Source organism: Ciconia boyciana, chromosome 5, assembly GCF_034638445.1.
Source record: "Ciconia boyciana chromosome 5, ASM3463844v1, whole genome shotgun sequence".
Lineage (NCBI taxonomy): Eukaryota > Metazoa > Chordata > Aves > Ciconiiformes > Ciconiidae > Ciconia > Ciconia boyciana.
The window spans coordinates 81,483,801-81,503,396 of record NC_132938.1 but is presented as its reverse complement, the minus strand read 5'-3'; the positions used below and the strand labels follow the sequence as shown (position 1 = coordinate 81,503,396).

The 19,596-nt window shown below is 44.2% G+C and overlaps 2 protein-coding genes across 3 annotated transcripts in view; one reads left to right on the top strand and one right to left on the bottom strand.

Annotated features, from left to right (window-relative positions):
* ARSJ (arylsulfatase family member J) overlaps positions 1 to 4,107 on the bottom strand; it is a 48,494-nt gene extending 44,387 nt beyond the window's left edge. Inside the window, exons 1-2 of one of the 2 annotated variants that reach the window (XM_072861747.1) lie at positions 4,055 to 4,107; positions 2,845 to 3,099 (exon numbers count right to left, since the gene is read on the bottom strand). In XM_072861747.1, coding sequence (XP_072717848.1) covers positions 2,845 to 3,099; positions 4,055 to 4,092 — 293 coding nt within the window. In that variant the 5' untranslated portion in view covers positions 4,093 to 4,107. Of the gene's footprint in view, positions 1 to 2,844; positions 3,442 to 4,054 lie in introns of those variants that run through there. The other variant, XM_072861746.1, reaches the window with a different exon arrangement.
* Positions 2,085 to 16,306, top strand: LOC140651800 (uncharacterized). Its single transcript, XM_072861748.1, has 3 exons — positions 2,085 to 2,453; positions 2,797 to 4,261; positions 16,030 to 16,306. The coding sequence occupies exons 2-3, from the start codon at positions 3,576 to 3,578 to the stop codon at positions 16,280 to 16,282; spliced, it is 939 nt and encodes a 312-aa protein (XP_072717849.1). The 5' UTR covers positions 2,085 to 2,453; positions 2,797 to 3,575; the 3' UTR covers positions 16,283 to 16,306.
* The last annotated feature ends 3,290 nt before the right edge of the window (positions 16,307 to 19,596 follow it).

The window sequence follows — 19,596 nt, the reverse complement described above, 5'->3', positions numbered from 1 at the left end:
GAGCACATCACTTGTGGCACTCAGCCCGCTGGCTCGCACTTTTCTTCTCTGTTCCCAAGATTCAGCTCAGCTGTAACCCCCTCCCCACACCCATAAATAAAGCCCACAATAATTAAAAAAAAAAGCTGTGGAAGCCAGCCTTACTATTAGCCTAAAAGCAATAGCTTTTGATGGAGCGAATGGGGAAAGAGGTAATACTGGCAGAAAGCAAGAAATGAAAGCAGGCCAAAGCCTTAAGCACGGGATATAAGAAAGCAAACAGAGGGAAGTAGAAGTGGTCAGAAAGACAGGCTCACTAGCTGTCGTGCTGTGGCACGGCACGAAGGGGAAAAAGAGCTAATTCTACCTCTTCCTTTTAATAATTCTACCTCTTCCTTTTAACATGTCACCTCCACCCTCCTTCCCTGTGCTCATTCACCAGCACAGGACAGCTACCAAAAGAAGGGTCTCTGCTAACGCGAGCCTTAGGGGGACTGCCTGGAGACCTATGAAGAATCTGGAGCATTCGACGTCTCTTTGCCTGAAGTCTAACTCCCACTTGGCAAGGTGAGTCAGTGCTCCCTCATGAGCCTGGTTTACACAAGTCCCTCTGTCTTTTGTAGATCAATCGGGTAACGCTTGGAACGTGGTAAGCACGGCATGTGTTCCATGCCTATTGGGGGGCATGGAACATCCAGGTGGCCCTTCAGTGGACGAGCAGGCTTTTAGCCTTGAACTAACACATCTTGGAATTCACGAAATAACAGCGCTTCCCCTGGATTAGAAGTTTCTGAGTCCTGGCATTTTAATTAAGGTACCTCTACTAAGAAAGCATTAAAAGCAGTTATCACTAGCCTTTATCTTCAGCCAGAAGGGATAATAGTATCCTCTGAATGGGCCCTGTTAATACTCTACCCAAACCTATTAACCCCTCACCATTCCCTCCCTTATTTCTCCGTCATGCGAGGCAGTTCTTTCTGCTGCTCCTTTTTCCCAAAGTAGACCAACATGAAAAAAATGTTCTAAGGGTTTTAGACCAGCAGGCTAAAAAAATAAAAACGAAGTATAAGCAAATTTCTTTTTTCCTATAAAAGGTTCCAAAACCAAAGTAGGCAGATTTGCAAAACCATTTCCGCCTGACGAGCCGATGAAGAGAGCAGGGTTCCTCAGAACATGCCTACCTTTTACTATTAGTATATATTTACACACAAACTGCTCCATATTTAACGAAGGATTAAAATAGTTCAGCTGAGTTGCTGTTACTCCTTACTTTACGTTTATTCTTTTTCGTGTTTAGACAACCTCTGCAGTCTCCAAGAGCCAACACAGCACCCTGGTTCCCCTGGAACCCAGTCGTCCCACTCCTCCACCGCTGCGTGAGTCATTGTTGTGCAGCGTGACATTCCCTTTGTAAAGCACTGCTTCCCAAACCACCGTCCTCAGAAAGCTGGCCGGCTACACGCTGCTGGCGCAGGTCCTTGCTTCCAACTGCTGCACGGCTTTAAAGACAACCAAGACGCATTAAACACTGTCCTGATACACATTTCCCTTGTACGCTGTTACTTTAGCTGCCGCAGGGCAACTATGTTCTTGTCAATGAGTAAGTAGGTGTCTCAAAAGAACCTCTAAGACACAGTCCACATAAAGAAAAAGGGAAAAAAAACCAAACAAGCCAAAAAAATGTGTGGGGAAGTCTTGCTTCAGGTAACATGGTCAGCTCTCCATGCAAATCTCCCTGGTCCAGCAGGTCTGGGAACTAGACCGAGACCAGGAATTATCTCCAGCTCTACCATATGGAGATGCAAGACACCGAGCCAGTTGCTTGTTTTATTTAAACACGTGTTTCTTTTACCAGCACTATTAACATTGCCTTATTCCTGTTTATACTTAAGGAAAAGAGAAAATAAACTATGTAACTTTTTTTCCTCTCATTTTGTTTTGCTCTTTTAAGAGTTCCCTGTTCCTGTCAAAGTGAGTTAAGCTAAACAGAAACAAGGCGGTTTTGTTCCAGAGTAAATGTGTCCACGCTTGGAGTTACGTGGGAACCGTTCCTACAGTTCAAATGCATACCCCCCCGCCTTAATCCTTATTAACCTTCACGTGCAAGAAGGCCTTCACTTTAGGTTGGGTAATTGCTTATTTACTTAACAGACCACGATAAAACACAATTTACCAGAGACGGCGAAGCACGCGATACCAACCCACTGCTTTTACCGTTTTGGTGAGGCACCTATTTTAGTGGCTTAAAAGTTTCTAATCGTTTGCAAAGCGGCCATCGCGTCACGACAAGAGCGATGCTGCAGCTCAGAGGCTCCTGAAAAAGCGTCTGGATTCCCTGCCCTTATCCATATGTGACACGCTGGGGAATCATCCCATAAATTCAATATAGCCCTCAGAGAGAACTCGCTTTAAGTCAAGGTTCAGCGAGACCCGTGAGCCAACGTGCCGGCTGCAACGAACGTACTGGAGAAAAGGTAACGCTTTCAGTTCCCTAACACGGGCTCCTCCTGCAAGTCACTCTGAAATCGCCCAGAAAATCTAAGCTGATCGCTTCCCGGTAATAGCAACGTTACTCGACAACCGGCACGTATGTTTGCAATGCAGTAAACGTAAATGTGCTATAGCACTCTGCAGGGGCAGCTCGCAGTGCTGAATCCTTATTGGCTCACAGAGCGCGAGTTTTTATTTCGCTATTTCAAACATATTAGAAAGTCCGTTTCGTTCAAGGCTTTTAAGCGACGCGGGAAGGCACCTCTCTGCCTACAGGGTCAGGCAGGGGCGTACCCAGCCAGGTTCGACCCGTGCTCTTTTCAACAGGGACAGCGTTTAAGCTCGCTGAGGTGAACGATGAAGTAGTGAACTTACTTTCCAGTGATAAATTGGCTTCTGGATGGTGTGCACATAGGCTGAACATAATAGTTCTCCAGCTTAACCCCTTCAGCGGCTAGCTTGTCCAGAGTGGGCGTCCTGATCTCCGAGCCGTGGTACCCTACGTCTCGGAATCCCTGATCGTCAGCCAGGATGAAGATGATGTGAGGCTGCGAGCTGGGGGCGCCGGCCCCCGGCTCCTCTCCCAGCCCGGTCCCCGCCGCCTCCGTCTCTCCGGGGCCGCTTCCGAGGCTGTCCCAGGACAGGTAGCCGTAAGCGAGGAGGCTGAGCACCGAGAGGCCGGCCAGCACCCCCAGGGCCAGCATCTTCCCCTTGCGGAGGCGGTGAGGCCAGCTACACCCACCGCGGGCCATTCACCGCGGCCGGAGCAAGAGCGAGGCAGAAGAGAAAAAGGACAATAAAAAGAAAACAACGAAGCCCCCAACAAACCGAGACGGCCTCTGCGGCGGGGGCAGGGACGCGCCGGGGTCCCGCCGGGCGGGGGAGCGGAGAGGAGCCCCGCTCCTCGCAGCCGCCGCCGACTTCAGCAACTTCGGCCGCTGCTGCGGGAGAGGCGGCGGAGGCCGCCCTGCCCGGTGCCGGTGCCGGGGGTTGGGCAGGGCCCCGCCGGGGGTCACAGCATCCTCGGCCCGCCTCCGGCCCCGCGCCGGGGCGCCGCTGCCTGCCCGTCCCGGGGCCGCTGCCCGCCCGTCCCGGGGCCGCTGCCCATGGCGGGGCGAGTCAGGGCGCCCCGGCGCAGCGCCGCCGCGGCCGGCGGGACGGGACGGGGCGGGACGGGTCGGGACACGGGACGGGACGGGACGGGACGGGACGGGACCTGCCGGGCCGCCTCCCCCGCGCCCCTCCGCGCACACCGGCCCGCCCGGCGCCCTCCGCCCGCCCCCTCCGGCGCTGCCGGGCCGCTCCCTCCCCTCCCCTCCCCTCCCCGCTCCTCCTCTCCCCGCCCCGCCGGGGGGCAGGGACCCCGGCCCCGGGAGGCAGCCGGAGCCCCGCTCCCCCTGCCCGCCCCCGCCGCAAACCCATCTCCTGCCTGCGCCCTCCCCCCGGCCAGCCCCCTCGGCAACTTCTTTCTCGCTTTCTTCCTCCCCTCCCTCCCCTCCCGGCTTCTCCTCCCTCTCCCCGCACCTCCTCCCTTCCTCGCCCGCCCCCGCCCGGATGCCGCCGCTTCCCCCGCCGCTCCCCGCACTTCGGCGGCGAAGCCCCTGGGCCGGCGCCCGCCCTCATCTCCCCCGCTGCGCCGGGCAGCCCTCGCCGCCGGGCAGCCCCACGTCGCCTTCCCAAAGCTGGGTGCTCGGTTTGCCCTCCTCCTCCCCCTCCTCCTCCTCCTCCCTCTCCTCCCCCCGAAATATAGATCGGTTGAAGTGTTTCTGAAATCGCCACAAACATCTGGAAGGTATGAATGTACCGGATTTGTTTTCAGCCACAAACCGGTCCCAAATCCCAAACCCTCCAATTCTGGTAAGGCTGTGGCAAATGCGAGGAATGCGCCTTTTCAAAATACTGTAATTTTTTTTTTTTATTTCGGTGAAAAGTATGAATGTGCTGCAGTTGCAAAATACAACTTCACCCCAGTCCTGACAGACACTGAAGCAAGCAGAAACTTACGGTCATGCATGATTAGGCTAAACTGAAGTAAGGGTGCAGGTTGGGCCTGTCTAACGTGAGTCATCCTGACAGGAACAACTTTTACTCAAACTAGATTTTATAAAGCGTTAACTCTTAAACAGCCACTTGGACGAAATCCTATAGTTACCGCACCTCTGTGCCGGCAGCCTTCAGAAGCTCCGGCTGGTCCCTGCTAACAGGCGGGCTGGCTGGTATCCCTCTGGCAGGAACGCTTCTGTCTCATTTCTTAAGAGCTGACGGATTCTACACGAGAATATTTTTGGATGGGGAGGGAGCAGGGGGGGCCTTCTTTTCTCACGGACAACTTCCCTCATGCACAGCGTGGCATTCGCTTGTGCGCCCCATGCAAAACCAAATCAGCTGGCGTAGCTTCTCTAATGAAAAGTTCCTACCATCAGCGTTATCGTATCAGAACAGAAGGGACGGCGTGACAGTCAATTTAACAGTTCCCAGAGTTAACATTTTTCTCCCAGGTACACCTTCCGATGGACGCTTCGAAGAAGTTTCCATGCGCAAAATGGGTAGAGCAGACACGAGAAGCGGCTTCTTAACTGATATCCGCAGCGTGTGTATTAGCTGCCGAATGTTGGCTTACACACTTTAATTACCTTCAATAACATTGTCTAATGCAAGTGTCTGGATTTTGCCTGCCGAGGTGTCTGCGCAAATGTAACTCAGTTCGTAAAAGCACTTGGTGTCCTTGTTCTGGAGAGAAAGAAATAAATGCTGTCTTGAGGGAACTTTAATTTGAGTCGAATCTAACTGATTTTGCGCAACCTAATGTGAACAGGAATGTCCCCACTCTAAGATTTCCACTGAAAAAGAGCTACTCAGAAATAACTAAGCATTGCGCTGCAGTTTACAACGCTGCAGCAGGGAGAACATGGAAGTAAAAGTGGGTTTAGTGATTTTAATGTGCTACCTAAGGGCTTGTCCACACTGGAAAGTGATCCTGATAAAAATACATCTGCATTGTAAAACCTACAAAGCTTAACTCCTGAGGTAGAACATCTTTTTCTGAAATCAGAGGAATTTTACAGCACGTTAACTCAAGTTCTTTTCCAAAAAAAAATAACCCTCCAAACCTTCAACTGAAGAAACCCTTAAGTTTTCCTATACTGAAATGACATTCCTTTTAAAAAGAATTCTCTATTCAAATTTTTTACCCCTGCTTTTTCCCCACGTTTACAAGGCCAAAAGAATGTATATAGAAACCTAAAACTATAAATGGTACAATGCAAATTGGATTAGTAATGCTAGTTTAACCCATCTACTGCAAAATGGCAAACAAAATATGATGTCCTTTTAATATAAGCTGTAATAGCACCATGGACCCAGACAAACGTTAGAGCATCGCACTAAATACCGATCAAATATATACATGTTTTCTAGTAGTTAAATATGTTTTTCATTCATTCTTTTGTTTGTTTTAAAAAATATCAAACGCCAGCTACCACAGCACACTTATGATATAGTCCATGTGTTATCACATGGACTCGATGATCTTAAAGGTCTTAACGGTTGATCTTTACGGTTGGACTCGGTGATCTTAAAGGTCGTTTCCAGCCTATACGATTCTGTGATATCCACATATAGTTATCTGTAACTAGCCATATAGGATTTTGCTTATATAATCAAAATATTTCCAGCACATCCAAAATATGCAGGTTGGCAGGAGGCAGGCTAGAGGGGATCATTCCCAAGTAGGTGACCAACGTCAGTGAGCAGAACTACAGAGTCATCTAAAAGAGAATTTGGAATTAAGATTGTTTGAATACTAGGAAAAAAAAAAAATATATCATTAGGTAGATGCAACAGAGTTTATCTCCCTGAAGAGCAGGAGCAGACGGCAGGAGAGCATAGCCTTCGCCTTCCCAGTGCTGCCTTTCGGCAGTGCCCTGTGAGCCGTACCAAGCCCTGTTAGTCACCGCCCAGCTGCAAAGGGAAACGTTCGAGGGCAATCTCTGTCAGACATCTATAAACTTGGCCTTCCTTCTTTATGGGCCTGACAAAACTTCCCGGTTTTGGTTTGGGTTTTTTTTTCCACTTTTGTAAAAACAAAAGTAGGCTTATGTCAGCAAAATACTCTGCTGACCTTCAAGTAAAGAGGCCCGGGATTAATATTCCATTAATATTCCACTGAAGAAAATATTTGTAGACACTCCGGAGTGGCAAGCGTGGTTTATAGAGCCCATTCAGGATGCCCAGTGAAAGGAACAGAAGAGCTGTGAAAGCTGGAGGAAGTGTTTTCCCTCAGGGAAAAAAATACAGAACCTTCATAGGTATTTAAACTTGAGTGCAGTGAATACACTAATTCAAATATACAGTAGTTAAAATTGAATTTATTATACCATTAGGAAATGATATATTTTTAGTACCTTGTTATGCAGTCTCTGCGTGTATTGAGACCATAAAATTAACTCAATTAAACATGTGCAGAGAGGATGACTTTAGTTGAAGGCTCATCTGCAGTTATCTTCAGCCAAGGTAGGGGCTGTTAAACATGCCCTTCTTTAGTTGTTTCAGGTCAGGCTGACATCTAACCTTTCTGTTTCTGAGACGTACATATTTGACACACAAATATAAGCCCAAGAAAATAGCAGCTTTCTAAACTTAAGTGCAGCTGAAAAATTGAAGGAGACTGTTCCTTCAAAGCCGATCACGACAGAGAGCAAAGAGTCAGTACTAGCACGGACGGCAAAGAATTAGTCTGGTTGAAGGAGTTTGTGTCCAAAGCCTGGGTTCTGGGGAATGGCCCCGGGACGCGTGACTTAGAGGGCTGTCTCCGAGTCACAGCTCCGCTCCTATGCCCTCCGCGCTACCAAGCCGCTTGCTGCTGGGCTGGGTTAGGTCCAGGGAACAGGGAATCCAAAGGGGTTTTTTTGGAGGGGGAAAGAAAAAAAAAAAAGCTGTTTTAAAACAAGACGCACCTTGGAGGACGCAGATAAAAATGTTTTCCAAGAAGGAAGATAACACATGTTATATTTTCTTTCTCTGCCCTTCCTAGCCCCGTCTGCCAGCTGCTGCAGAAATGAGGCAGTCCGGCGGTGCAGGAGGAGGCTGGCACGCAGCTCCAGTGCGAGCAGCAGGCCAAGGCTGGGAGATGCAATCTCTCATTCCTTAGTGCACATCCCGAGAGGGAATCTCCCTCTGAGTTCAAGAGAAGCAGGAATAATAATGGTAAATGGGGTCTTGGGAAGACAGTTTGTAGGAAAAAATAGACTCGCGTGCTAACACTCCTACGATAACATTATAACTGTTCTTCTACGCTTAGTTCGATCTTAGAAAAGTAATTCTTACTAGTTGGAGACTACATATTTCTTCTTAGCTACCAGGCAAAGCTATCAGCAACAAGAAAGATTCAGGATGTGCATTCCAGTGCTCTTCCTGGTTATGCCTGAGGCCAGAAAGCTTTGCTTAAAGAACAGCTTTTCGAGCAGTTATTTTTAGCTTAATAGCAACAACGATAGTAAGAGCAAAGCAGGCTTTGGCCTACCCACACAGTCAATATTCTTCATATTTCCAAGAGCAGGAAATGTAACTAGGCATTTCCTCTTACCCCGGTTAATTTTTGCACGCCCCTGTCCTCAGCGTACCTTCCTAGCGGGGAAGGGAAAAAGCAGGACTTCACCGCATCCCGCTTCCCAGGTGGACGCTGTGCCTCCGCCAGGCACTCGGCACTGGAAACAGCGTATTAGAAACATGAATAAAAACCTGGTGAGTCACGGGACTTACATCATTCCTTTTGCCTTCATTGGTGGACCCTGGTAATTAATTTACAGATGTGCTACTTGTGAATTATCGGATTCCACCCGCAGCTTACTCCCTGGTTTATGATGACATAACCAGAACTTTGCTGTTAACTTAGTCTATATTTAACGCAGATCTTCCTCAATTCCCTGCCGTATTTCATAGGCAAAGGTCCAGATTCTGATCTCAGCTGCCTGCAGTGATGTAAACGTGCAGTCACTCAACTGATGCCGGTAAAGTCACTCTGGAAATTTAGGACTTGACCTTAGATGTACCTCTCATGTCAGTCCCTGTAATGACGGAAACACCACAACGTTAGAGCTGGTGGTTGCCTTCCTGGAGGACCCTCCCATTTCCCAGTTACGTAAGGTTCACGATCCCAAATGAAACAGAACCAAGTCTTTAGATTTGTGTAGTCCTACTGAAACAACCGCTTCTGGAAACAGCAGCTGGATGATACGCTGCCTAGCGTGCTTCCTGAGGAAAAGGGGACGTTTTAGTAGCAGACGTCAGGGAAAGTCCTTACTGAACGAAGGGTCACACAGTTCTCAGTGACATTAGAGATGATATAACCCCTCTCAACATGAAGTGGCTGTGCCACTACATGGTAGTTAGATTTACTTACCAATTTTGAAGCCAAGGAGCCACGTTTGCTGCATTTATGCATTTACACCATCTATTCACTGCTAGGGCTTCTCGGCTTTAATGGCAAAATAGAATTTTGCTGCCCCAAGGATGAGGACAAAATAATATATTTTGCGTGGGCAACAGAGCAGCTCCCTTACACGTGTTTCTGAACACCATCCCAGGCACCCCTCAGGCCTGAAAAGTGAGCAAGCTTTACAGAGCCCGTTTGGGGGTCTGTCACAGCCGTGCCTGCGCCTGGCCATGGACCCACATCTCTGATACTGTCATCAGCACGCCTGAGTCCACGGGAAGCGTCCTTGGACAGAGAGACTCTTTGGCTTACCACTAGTACAAGCACTGTCGGTGGGTTTCTACTGCAACAATGCTAGTTCTCAGTTAAGGCCACCCTTAACCTCAGCTACAAATGGAGACACAAAATCTCCTTTGATTTTTTTTTTTTCTTTTTTCTTTTTTCAATGCTACAGTCTGGATGTTAGTGAGTAAGGGGCGTGGACATTTTTCTGGCTTTACTGAGTTTCTGAAGCACCAAATAATCTGAATAGGTTACTGTGCACGTTTCGAGGCTGCCATAGCCATCAGCACGTTACTGCTTTGAAGCTTTGGCACGCTATTGTTAAAATCTCTTTCTCAGAGAGCAGCTATAATCTCCAACATGGTTTCCTTGCCACAAATACTACAGAAGGAACAGGCTCATTTGTTCCTAGATCACGGGTTTTTACACACAAGGTCATCTGTCTTGTTTAAAACTTGTCTTAATATTAGTGCAGTTAAAAAGGCCAGAGCAAGAGAACTGGGGCAAGGCATAACCTTATAATGCAACATTAATCTAGAAAATTTAAACAAGATGGATCTTTGCAGAGTAACTGAAGTTTTACAGTGGACGAGAAATCTTCCTCTTTGTAAAGAAAAAACTTTTCTAGTTTATGAAGGGTAACACCACAGCCTACTGCAAGTGTTTTACCAACTGCCTGTCTTTCGCAGAACAGTAGATTTTTTTTCCAGACACCAGTAAAGCTGAAAAAACAGATTGGTCAAAAGGGGACAACTGTAGCAAACTATAATTCTAAGTATTGCTTTTGGCCTCGCGAAGTATTTGATTTCAAGGTCACGGGTGCACAGCTGCAACAAAGCTGTCCCTTTCTAATGCGAGTTTTAAGGGGGAGGGATGCTTTTAACTTGGAATGGTGCATGGTCTTCAGCAGGAAGAATGCTAGTGAAGTGCTTGTAAGGCTCAGGGTGTTTTAAATAGTTGTTAAATACTAGAAATGGCATTTGGATGACTCACTGCTGTACCAAATACAAGCTTCAGGTCATGCATATAGAACTTCACGCATTGTAATGTCAGAGATTACTTTGGTAATAAGTTTTAATTATACCTCATAATGATTGGCAATTAAAACAAATCTAAATAAATTTTCAGAAGGTCCCATAGTTCAACCAGACGTGCCTGACCAAAAGGGAGGTTACAACATAATTATAACACGCACATACAAACATGTTTGCATGCACTTATACGTGCTTCCTATAGCTACTGTCCTGTACTCACCTAGAGGGTAATGGCAAAGATTTTTCACAGATATGCCTATCACAGTCTTCATTCTTTCTTTCCATAGCCTAACGTTACACTTCTGTCAGTCGTCCTCCTTAGTTCTTTGGGAAATATAGCCAATAATGGTTTAATCCTTTCAGATTTATTTAAAAATGGTGACAAATACTCTGGCACAACCCACATCTACTTCGATATTTATAGTTTTGTCCTGCCCCAAAATGTTTTAGCGGTTGCTAGCCTCTTAGGAATCTACACAATTTTCAGGCTATGCAACTGTTGGAACTCCTGTTGAAGAAGCTATTGGCTTCAGAGCTTCTGGAAATTTCCCTTTTCTGTGAGGAACGGCCACAAATTGTGGCAGCAAATACAGGATGAGCCTGTATTTGCTGCAATTTCTGACGTTCTAAGTGCACGCTAGTGCAATGTGTTTTCTTCTGTTGCTGTTTTATACTAGGCAGACCGCTGCACGAACTAACCGAAACATTTGATTTGCACAGTGCTAACACAACCTTGCGTCCTTTGTTTCTTAAAGCGCTCGTCTTTCCTTCTCCAGCTTCACCTCTTAGTCCTTCTCCAGCTTCACCTCTTCAGTAGTCTTTGATATACCCACTGAACAGGAGATAGCATTTATGGTGGTGAGCCTGGAATTACGTGCATGCTGACTGACACCCCAGCGTGTGAGTATTGCTCGTCCCACCCGCTGCTGCCGCGGGAACTGCTCTACCCGCTTTCCGTCCTTCCTTCCTCTACCTGGCTGCCGATATTAATTGACAGAACCGACGACATTCTTTCCCTCTTTCACATTTAATTCAAAATGACCGACCAGTCACAAAAGTTCCAGGAGGGGCACACACAAATGGAATGATAACGGTTCCTAGTACGTTTGCTAAAGAGAAGGAACACAATTCGGTTTGTGTTGCTGTCGTGGTTTAAGCCCAGCCGACAACTAAGCCCCACCCAGCCGCTCGCTCACTCCCCCCTGGTGGGATGGGGGAGAGAATCAGAAGGGTAAAAGTGAGAAAACTCGTGGGTTGAGATAAAGACAGTTTCATAGGGAAAGCAAAAGCCGTTCATGCAAGCAAAGCAAAGCAAGGAATTCGTTCACTGCTTCCCATGGGCAGGCGGGTGTTCAGCCATCTCCAGGAAAGCAGGGCTCCAGCACGCGTAACGGTGACTTGGGAAGACAAACGCCATCCCTCCCAACGTCCCCCCCTTCCTTCTTCTTCCCCAGCTTTCTATACTGGGCATGAGGCCGTATGGTATGGAATAGCCCTTTGGGCAGTTGGGGTCAGCTGTCCCGGCTGTGCCCCCTCCCAGCTTCTTGTGCACCCAGCAGAGCATGGGAAGCTGAAAAGGCCTCGATTTAGTATAAGCTCTACTTAGCAACAACTAAAACATCTCTGTATTACCAACGCTGCTTCCAGCCCAAATCCAAAACACAGCCCCATACCAGCCACTATAAAGAAAATTAACTCTATCTCAGCTGAAACCAGGACAGTTGCTGCAGCCTGGGAAGGCGAATGATGGCCAGGATGTGACAAATCCGTGGCTGCAATGTTTTAGTGCAGGGCAATGGCAGTAGGCAATGTTTAGAGCAGGGCAACGACAGTAGGAATGGTATTTCACAGATGTAGCTTTTAAAGTTTCATAAATGATGCAGTATGACAGGATTGCTCAGCTGAATTTTAATATTCAAGTAAAGCTTATAAACAAATTTATAAATAGAAAACTCTTGGGCATCTGTTACAGATCGCCTATTGGACAAGTAGACTTGGAGCTAAAGACAAACATGTTCAGGTTTTATTTCTCTTATGCCTTTACCACTCCCGCTATCCCTACATCATTATCCTTCTTATGCCCTACTGCCCCCCAAAGAGCATCTCTGATCAAGATTTGTTTGAATATAATAGTGCTGTATCCCACAAAAGCCCCAGTGTGGGACAAATTGTCCAGCATTGACATTTTATTAGGTGAAAAATTAAAACAATTGTGCCTGAACTGAAACATACGCTGTTAGAAAATTATTTCAGCGTCAGTGAGGAAGCATGGATGCTTAAAAACTAACCATACAGTCAAAGAAAAAAAGCTCTGTATGACTGGGGAGATTCCAGATTTGCAAATAAATATTTCGTGAAATATTCACTGCTTACTTGACAGTGGTCGCAGAATGCGATTTTATACCAAGAAAAATGCCGTAAGACAGGTAACATGCCCTAAGGGTCATGGTTATTAAAAGGACAGTAATCATTAACAGAGATGGCTGAGCTCTAGTACATGGCAACGTCATATCTAGTGGCCTGAGAAGGTCTGACAAGAGGTATGCAGATGTCTTAGGAGATCCCAAAGGTCTGTATAACAGCACAAGGAACTCGAAAGATTGTTATTAAATATAGGTCTGCTTGAAATTCTGTATTTAATCAGTTTAATTTTTTTTTTTTTTTTTTTTTGCTATTGGTTTCTCTGGCTGTGAAAAAACAATGTGGAAAATGACATTTTAAATATCCAGTTAGAACTATCAGAGTTGCGCTGGGCCCCATTTTGTACTATATAGACTGTTTAAGACACAGTCGTTGTATTGATTTGCATTGATTCTAGACTAATAGTGGATAATACATTGACTGACAAAAACCACTAAACAGCAGACCAAAGCATAAGCAGTTGCCTATGTTGACATTCACTCTGTGCTAAGAGAATATACCGCCGACCACTGATACCCGCATGGAATTTAAAGCATGCCATTTTCAAAAGCTTAAAGCAATAACAACTCTTTTTTTCTTTAGACTTGTACTCTCACAACCATCATTCTTTACACCAGTCTGAAATCACCTGCCTTCCTATTTCATAATACTGATCATACAGTTTCTCTTCCATATAGGTTTTTTTTTGGTCTGGCAAGTCGCTCTGCGGAACACCAGACTGGTTCTTTTTTCTCTAAAAAGTTCAGAGTCAATTTGACCTAAGAAATAATTTATTTTTTTAAATTAGTGCACCTGCTTCCATACCGATGATAGAGTGAGCATATATGGGCAAGTGTCTTCTGAACAATAGTATAGATGAATTTTTATTTTATCTACATGGACGATTAAGCAAAAAATTCTCAGAAGGTGTGCTAAAAAAGCGTGACAGAACAGTTACTGGGCTCTTGCTCCCGAGATGTATTACTCACATGAACAGTACTTGACCAAGTGCTTCGTTTCGTCCACTTCTCAATTCTTTTAATAGAGTTGGTGCAAGTAGAGGAAAGAAAAAAACCCCTTTTTTGCTCTTGGCAGCAGTGTCTCAGGTTAGGGTTCACATGGATTAGCAGGACAGTATTATTCAAACTCATTAAAATCTTGCAGTCCTTCAGAGTATTATCTTTTGAATACACAAGACTGACCATGGGCCACAATGATTTGTGTAACAAAACCATCTATTCTGCATTTTGATCATCAATTAAGTGTACAAAGGGAGAAAGTTAAAATCGATAGTAAATTTCTCATTGACGTTTTTTCTGATTTTTCTCTAAGCTGAGAGCGAATGGTGCAACAGAGTTGCGTGAAATGCTTAAATTTCTTGCCACTCCTTATCTCATCCCTTTTCTTCGAGGGTAGGTGGAACACGCACCTCGCCACACTCCTGCCAAAGAGGGGTCTCTCAGTGGGGCTGGAGGGGAATACATGAAGCCGCTGAATGAACTTAAGATAGATGTATTGAACAGGACAATTGCTGTTGTTTTTCGGAGATTTTGTTTGCTTATAACAACATCAAGCTGTTGACATCACTAACTATAAATTTAGAGAGGAAAGTCGATAAAGAAGACACAAAGAGATCATAGGTTTTACAGGAAAATGCTCTTTGGTTGCTAATATGCTAATATCTTCCTTTTTTCCTTTTTCAGTTAAAAATAAAATTAAAAAAAAAAGAAAAACCCAACAACATACAACCCCAAACACCCGGTCTTTCCCCCCGCCAAAAAAACCCACCAACCCCACCCCAACACCTCACTCCAACTTTGACCAGGCCACTTAGTTCAGCTGGTTTCTAGTCCAGAATTATTAACTGCTAGAATATCATTACTGTCGAAAACTGTTAGGTAATCTATCAGAAATGTCATCTATGTATTTCAGTAATTGGAGCTATTCACAAACCAAACAATAGGACTAAACTCAGAAGCAGAACTAACTAGTCGAATCAGAAAAACGCTAACTGCGTTCTTTCTGTAGGCACGGGAAAAAGCAATGAAGCTTGATCTGGTGTATTCTTATCTACCTAGAGCTGGTAACAAATGCCTCTTGTCTAAGAAATGGGTTCCTTCCAGCAACCAGCAGTTTTGGGATTTCCCAAGTTAGAAGTTGTGTCACAGTCAATAACTGAAATGGCAATGATACAGTTTTATATTAAACCTGTTCATATTTTTGATCTTACAGCCACCTTTGATGTGAGGGTCACAATTTGGCTACTGCGCTGTGAGAAATACCGCCTTCTATTTATTTTAAAAGCACTGCCTGCTGGATTGCTCTGCATCCCTTTTGCTTGTGGTGCACGACAGAATGAATGACAGTTCAGTATACGTCTTCCCCACAAGATTCAGGACTTTATGAATAACCACGGTCCTCTTCCAGTCTTTCAGGGAAGACTACTGAAAAGTTCAAGCTTATTTAGTCTCTCCTCATCCCGAAATTGTTCCATATTCTAATCAAGTTGTTAAAAAGTGTGTTAATAAAAAAATTAAAAACATTTCAGGACACATATCCCCTTGTTATATTGCTAATATATACATATATTGTTAATTACTGTTTATTTGATAGCACAAGAGAACTAGTACGTTCTAGCGATATTACTATTTTTTTTTCTAGCGAATATACTATTTTGCTTTGTGCAAGTACATACTGTAAGAACTTTCATTTGCTTTGTTTACTGTGAGTTTAATAGTGAGGTTTTCCAAGCAGTCACAGCTGCAGTCAGCAAAGACAGTAAGAATTACATCTATTTATAGATTTTAAAGCTGGAAGAGCCCACCATGATCATCTACGTAGCAGCTCATGTAATGGAGACTACAGAACTTCCCTGAATGTATGCTCTTACGAACATCCCAGCATATGTTTTAGAAATGAACCCAGACTTAATTTAAACGTTATAATTATAGACTATCCATTGTAGGCTTGATGCACTATTCCAGTTGTTAATCAGTATCACTCAAACTTCTGTATTTTATTTCTAGTCTGAATTGGATACTGTCCAGTCCATGAGGCAACTACTTGTATTCCTCACCCATTCATAAACTCTCTGCTTACACGCATAACCAAAACACATGGTAAGAGACAGAACATGATAGAAGAGGGAAAAAAAACCTCACAAGGCTTTTAAGGAGAAGTGCTATAAATCTCTTTTTGATGTTTAAATAAAATAGCACTTCATGAACGTTTGGTAAATTATCTAAGCATCTGTGAACACGGTATATTTCAAAAGAAATGTTATTTATTCTGAATTCAAAAAGGTATGTTGTTTTGTGGTGCGAATTTCCTCGGTTTACTATTCACGTTTTTATGAATTGGGCTCTATCGCTCCTTAGAAAGCTCTTTAGTAGAAATGACCTCTTCATCTAGCCACAGAAATGCCGTAGCTGGGATAGCAGCAAGGCCACCAGAAGCCTCTTCTGTAAAACCATTGAAGCAACGTGTTTCAGACCTGAAGTGGAGAGGGAACGCCTTCAAGATCCAGTCTGCACCAAACCTACAAGTGTCTCTTTGCAACTTCTTCCTGGCACGCTTGCCTGCCCTGGTTACCAACTGCAGCATTGGAACTGCTGTCCATATAGCGTTTGTTTGGCTTTTTTGGCCAATTCTTCCACGAGACTGAAACTTATCTTTCTTATAACTATACGCTGACCATGTAGGGCACGAATACATGATAGAACTGGAGATACCTATGCTACGTATAAACTTCATTAAAGTTGCTGTGCAGATATAGCCTTGTGAGCCCCCAGTTTATAGCCCACTGGAAAGGGGCTGCTCGGTGGACAGGAGTTACTGTTTTATTAAGCTCTTCTCTTGCCTTGTGTTGCTATGTCTATTGCTTGTCATGAATAATGGTTGCATGTGCCTTTTTTGACGCAGGCCCTTTTTTTCTAGGATCTAGGATGAAATCACCAATTCTCCAAAATTAATACGGCAGTTACACGTATAAGTGACATTTGACCATTTTTACATTGATTCAGATCCAAGTCTGGAAACCTTCTTAAAAAACCCCCTTGCAACACTAAAATCACTTATGGTATTCAGCAGAACTAGCGTATATTTTGTGTCATAGAGCATCAGGTAAAGGGGTAACTAATTGGGCAGAAAATAAGCGTTGCTTAGGAACCAAAAGGTAACGAAGAAAAAGAATGCTTCCATCAAATTGTACTGCAAAAGTTGGCCAGAATGAAATTCAGTTGGCCAGAATAAATTTCTGACATATAGAATGTCAGAAAGACAGTATTTATCTATACTGTCTCACACAGAAATATAAAATCTGTAGGGAGCAGCGTGTTCTGAACACTAGGACAATCAAAAATTGCTGATTAAGTTCAATTAGTAATTAAAAAGCATAAAATGTGACCTCTTGGATTCTACAGAGGGCAATAAGTTCCACCCGAAATGCTGTATAAGAGCATGTCATGCAAATTAGAGCCTCAAGGCACTATTACAGTGTAAGTAATAACAGTGAGCTTACATTTTGCAGGTAGGGGGTTTCCGTCACTTCCTCTGGGAATTCACGAGCATTCCGAAAGTGAGCAATTGCTCCATACGTTAAACAGGATTTCAGCTGGGCCTGGATGATTGCCAGAATTTATGAAAACATACCATCCCCTACTTTCCCAAACTGAAAACGTAATAAATTAAGAATTTTCTGAGAACCCTTTATACTCTTCTGCTTTGGTGATATCACACGTATCGCTGCTTGGATTAATTAGCTACAACCCCAGCATCGTCCCATGCTTGTGGCTGAAGCCCCACTGATTCTCTCTTCCAAAGAGCACCACCTCCCTCTCCAAATTCCTGTCAAGCATGTTTAATGACTCGCATCAGGCTATCTTTTCAATGCCACGCAAGCCTTTTGAAACATCTCTGCGAGTAACCAAGCACTGCAGGGAAAGAGGAAACTTAAATCCTATTTCGGGAAGATCACCGAAAGAAAGCTTTCCTTTACTATAAAAACAAACTTGAGATTCATCAACATGGTCTGTTATCTTGCCCTCCAACCTCAGCACAGATCAGTTCTTATCTATTCTCATTAATTGCTCGTTCCTTCATCCTCTTTCCAAGCAAGCAGCATTGTACAAGACTCATTTATACACTGGCCGGCTCCTGTGAGAGGACTTTAGACAGACACAGTTCTGCAATAAAATCAAGTTGCTCTCCCAGGTGGGTTAGCATTTCCTTCGCCACAGATAGGGAGTAATTGAAATGAAAACCTCATGTCTCCTTGCTTTCCCGTTCGGGATGAATTACCCGTGCAGATACTTCATTGCCAGCTCTGTACCACTGACAGAATCATTAAGCTTAGCTCCACCAGGGACAAATCTTTTTATACACAGAACAGTAATACTTTTATGGTGCCTAATGAGTTTTGTGGTGTTGCATGTTAGGTAGGGAAGCAAATACCTATCCCTGCGCAGAAAAAGTAATGGGCAGAACGTTCAAAGCCTACACTGTTAAAAGTCTGTACGTGTTTCTATAGAGCAACCATTTCCTTTTCTTTTAGAAGTGCTCACAAGATAGACCAGACATCTCCTATTTCTTTGCAATTTCCTTAGAGTTTACAATAAATATCTGAGTTTGTGCCACAGGCTGCAGATGAGTTGAAATTTCGTGCAAATACCCTTGTGTGAGCAGACGTAGGCATACTGACAGCTTCAGGTAGCTTCCCAAATGCGGTCTCGGAACAAATCATTTACTTTGCAGCGTGCAACTAAAGACACGCTATTGCACAGTGCCTACAGATACGAGGAACATATTTTGACTAAGGAATGGTTGATTAGTCTAGTCCAGAAGGAGCCCAAAGTGAAATCCATTGAAGTCTGTGGAAATGGTCCTCTCTCTGGTGAGCTATGGATGAAGCCTTTGGAATGACACAAGCCACTGTAGCGTCATGATTCTGCAGTTTTTAAAACAATAGCCACGGCTTAGAGGGAATTTTACTACTTTTGTTTTCTCCGTTCCCCAGTGATAGGCCTTATAAATGCGGTGAAACAGAAATTATCACCACATGCAACCAATGAGGAAAAGTCCCTGAGAAACTGTCATTTCCTCAACTGAGTGTCAGCAGTTTCAGTATCGACCTACAAAATTCTTGAGTTATTTGATCTACAAGTTACGTTTCTTCCCTGGGAATGGACTTTAACTGCATGTGTTTGGTAAAATCTGTTCTTAAATAATTTGCAGCTGCTGGTAGGTCAATGTTTGTGTGTACGTATATGTATGTGTGTGTATATATACTTTTTTTACACACTTTTTTATACATATATATACCATACGGATTTAAAAAATAGTTGTTTCCATTGATTTTTGATGCTCTTTATTCCACAGATTCTTTCATCCACGCTATATGACCAATAACTCCTGCTACCATAAAACCTCAGAATTTTGGACACGGTAACAGCATGTATGGCCTAAACTTCCACTGCTACAATTGTCATAAATTAAAACCATAAATTGTATTTCGTGCAATAGAACTGCATGAAATATAAGAATCAAGAAGGAATGTCTAAGCCTTCTTTTCTGACATGTAGAAATGAATGCTTGTAAGTCCATTAAAGCTGTATCCCTCTCTTGGTTTTGTGAAAAGAGATATTAAGATACGAGCTCTCTTTCTATGACTACAGAAAATGCCTTCTAATATTGTCTCTAAGGTAAACAATTATAAATGTATTCATGGACATTTATAATATTGCCAGAGCTCTATGCCTTCAGATCATGGGTGAGGCATCTAATTTTCATGGGATTTTAAAAAACGTTTTTGTTTAATACACTTTGGATCCTATATGCCTTCTGAATTCTGAGTTTTTAATGCATTGTATCTTCAACTTTTTATTAAAAAAAAAAGGCAAGAACATCCCCCCGCCCCTTTTTAGCACAAATAAGCTCAAGTCATATTTCTTTCTTCTCTCACACTCAGCTTTGAGTCCATAA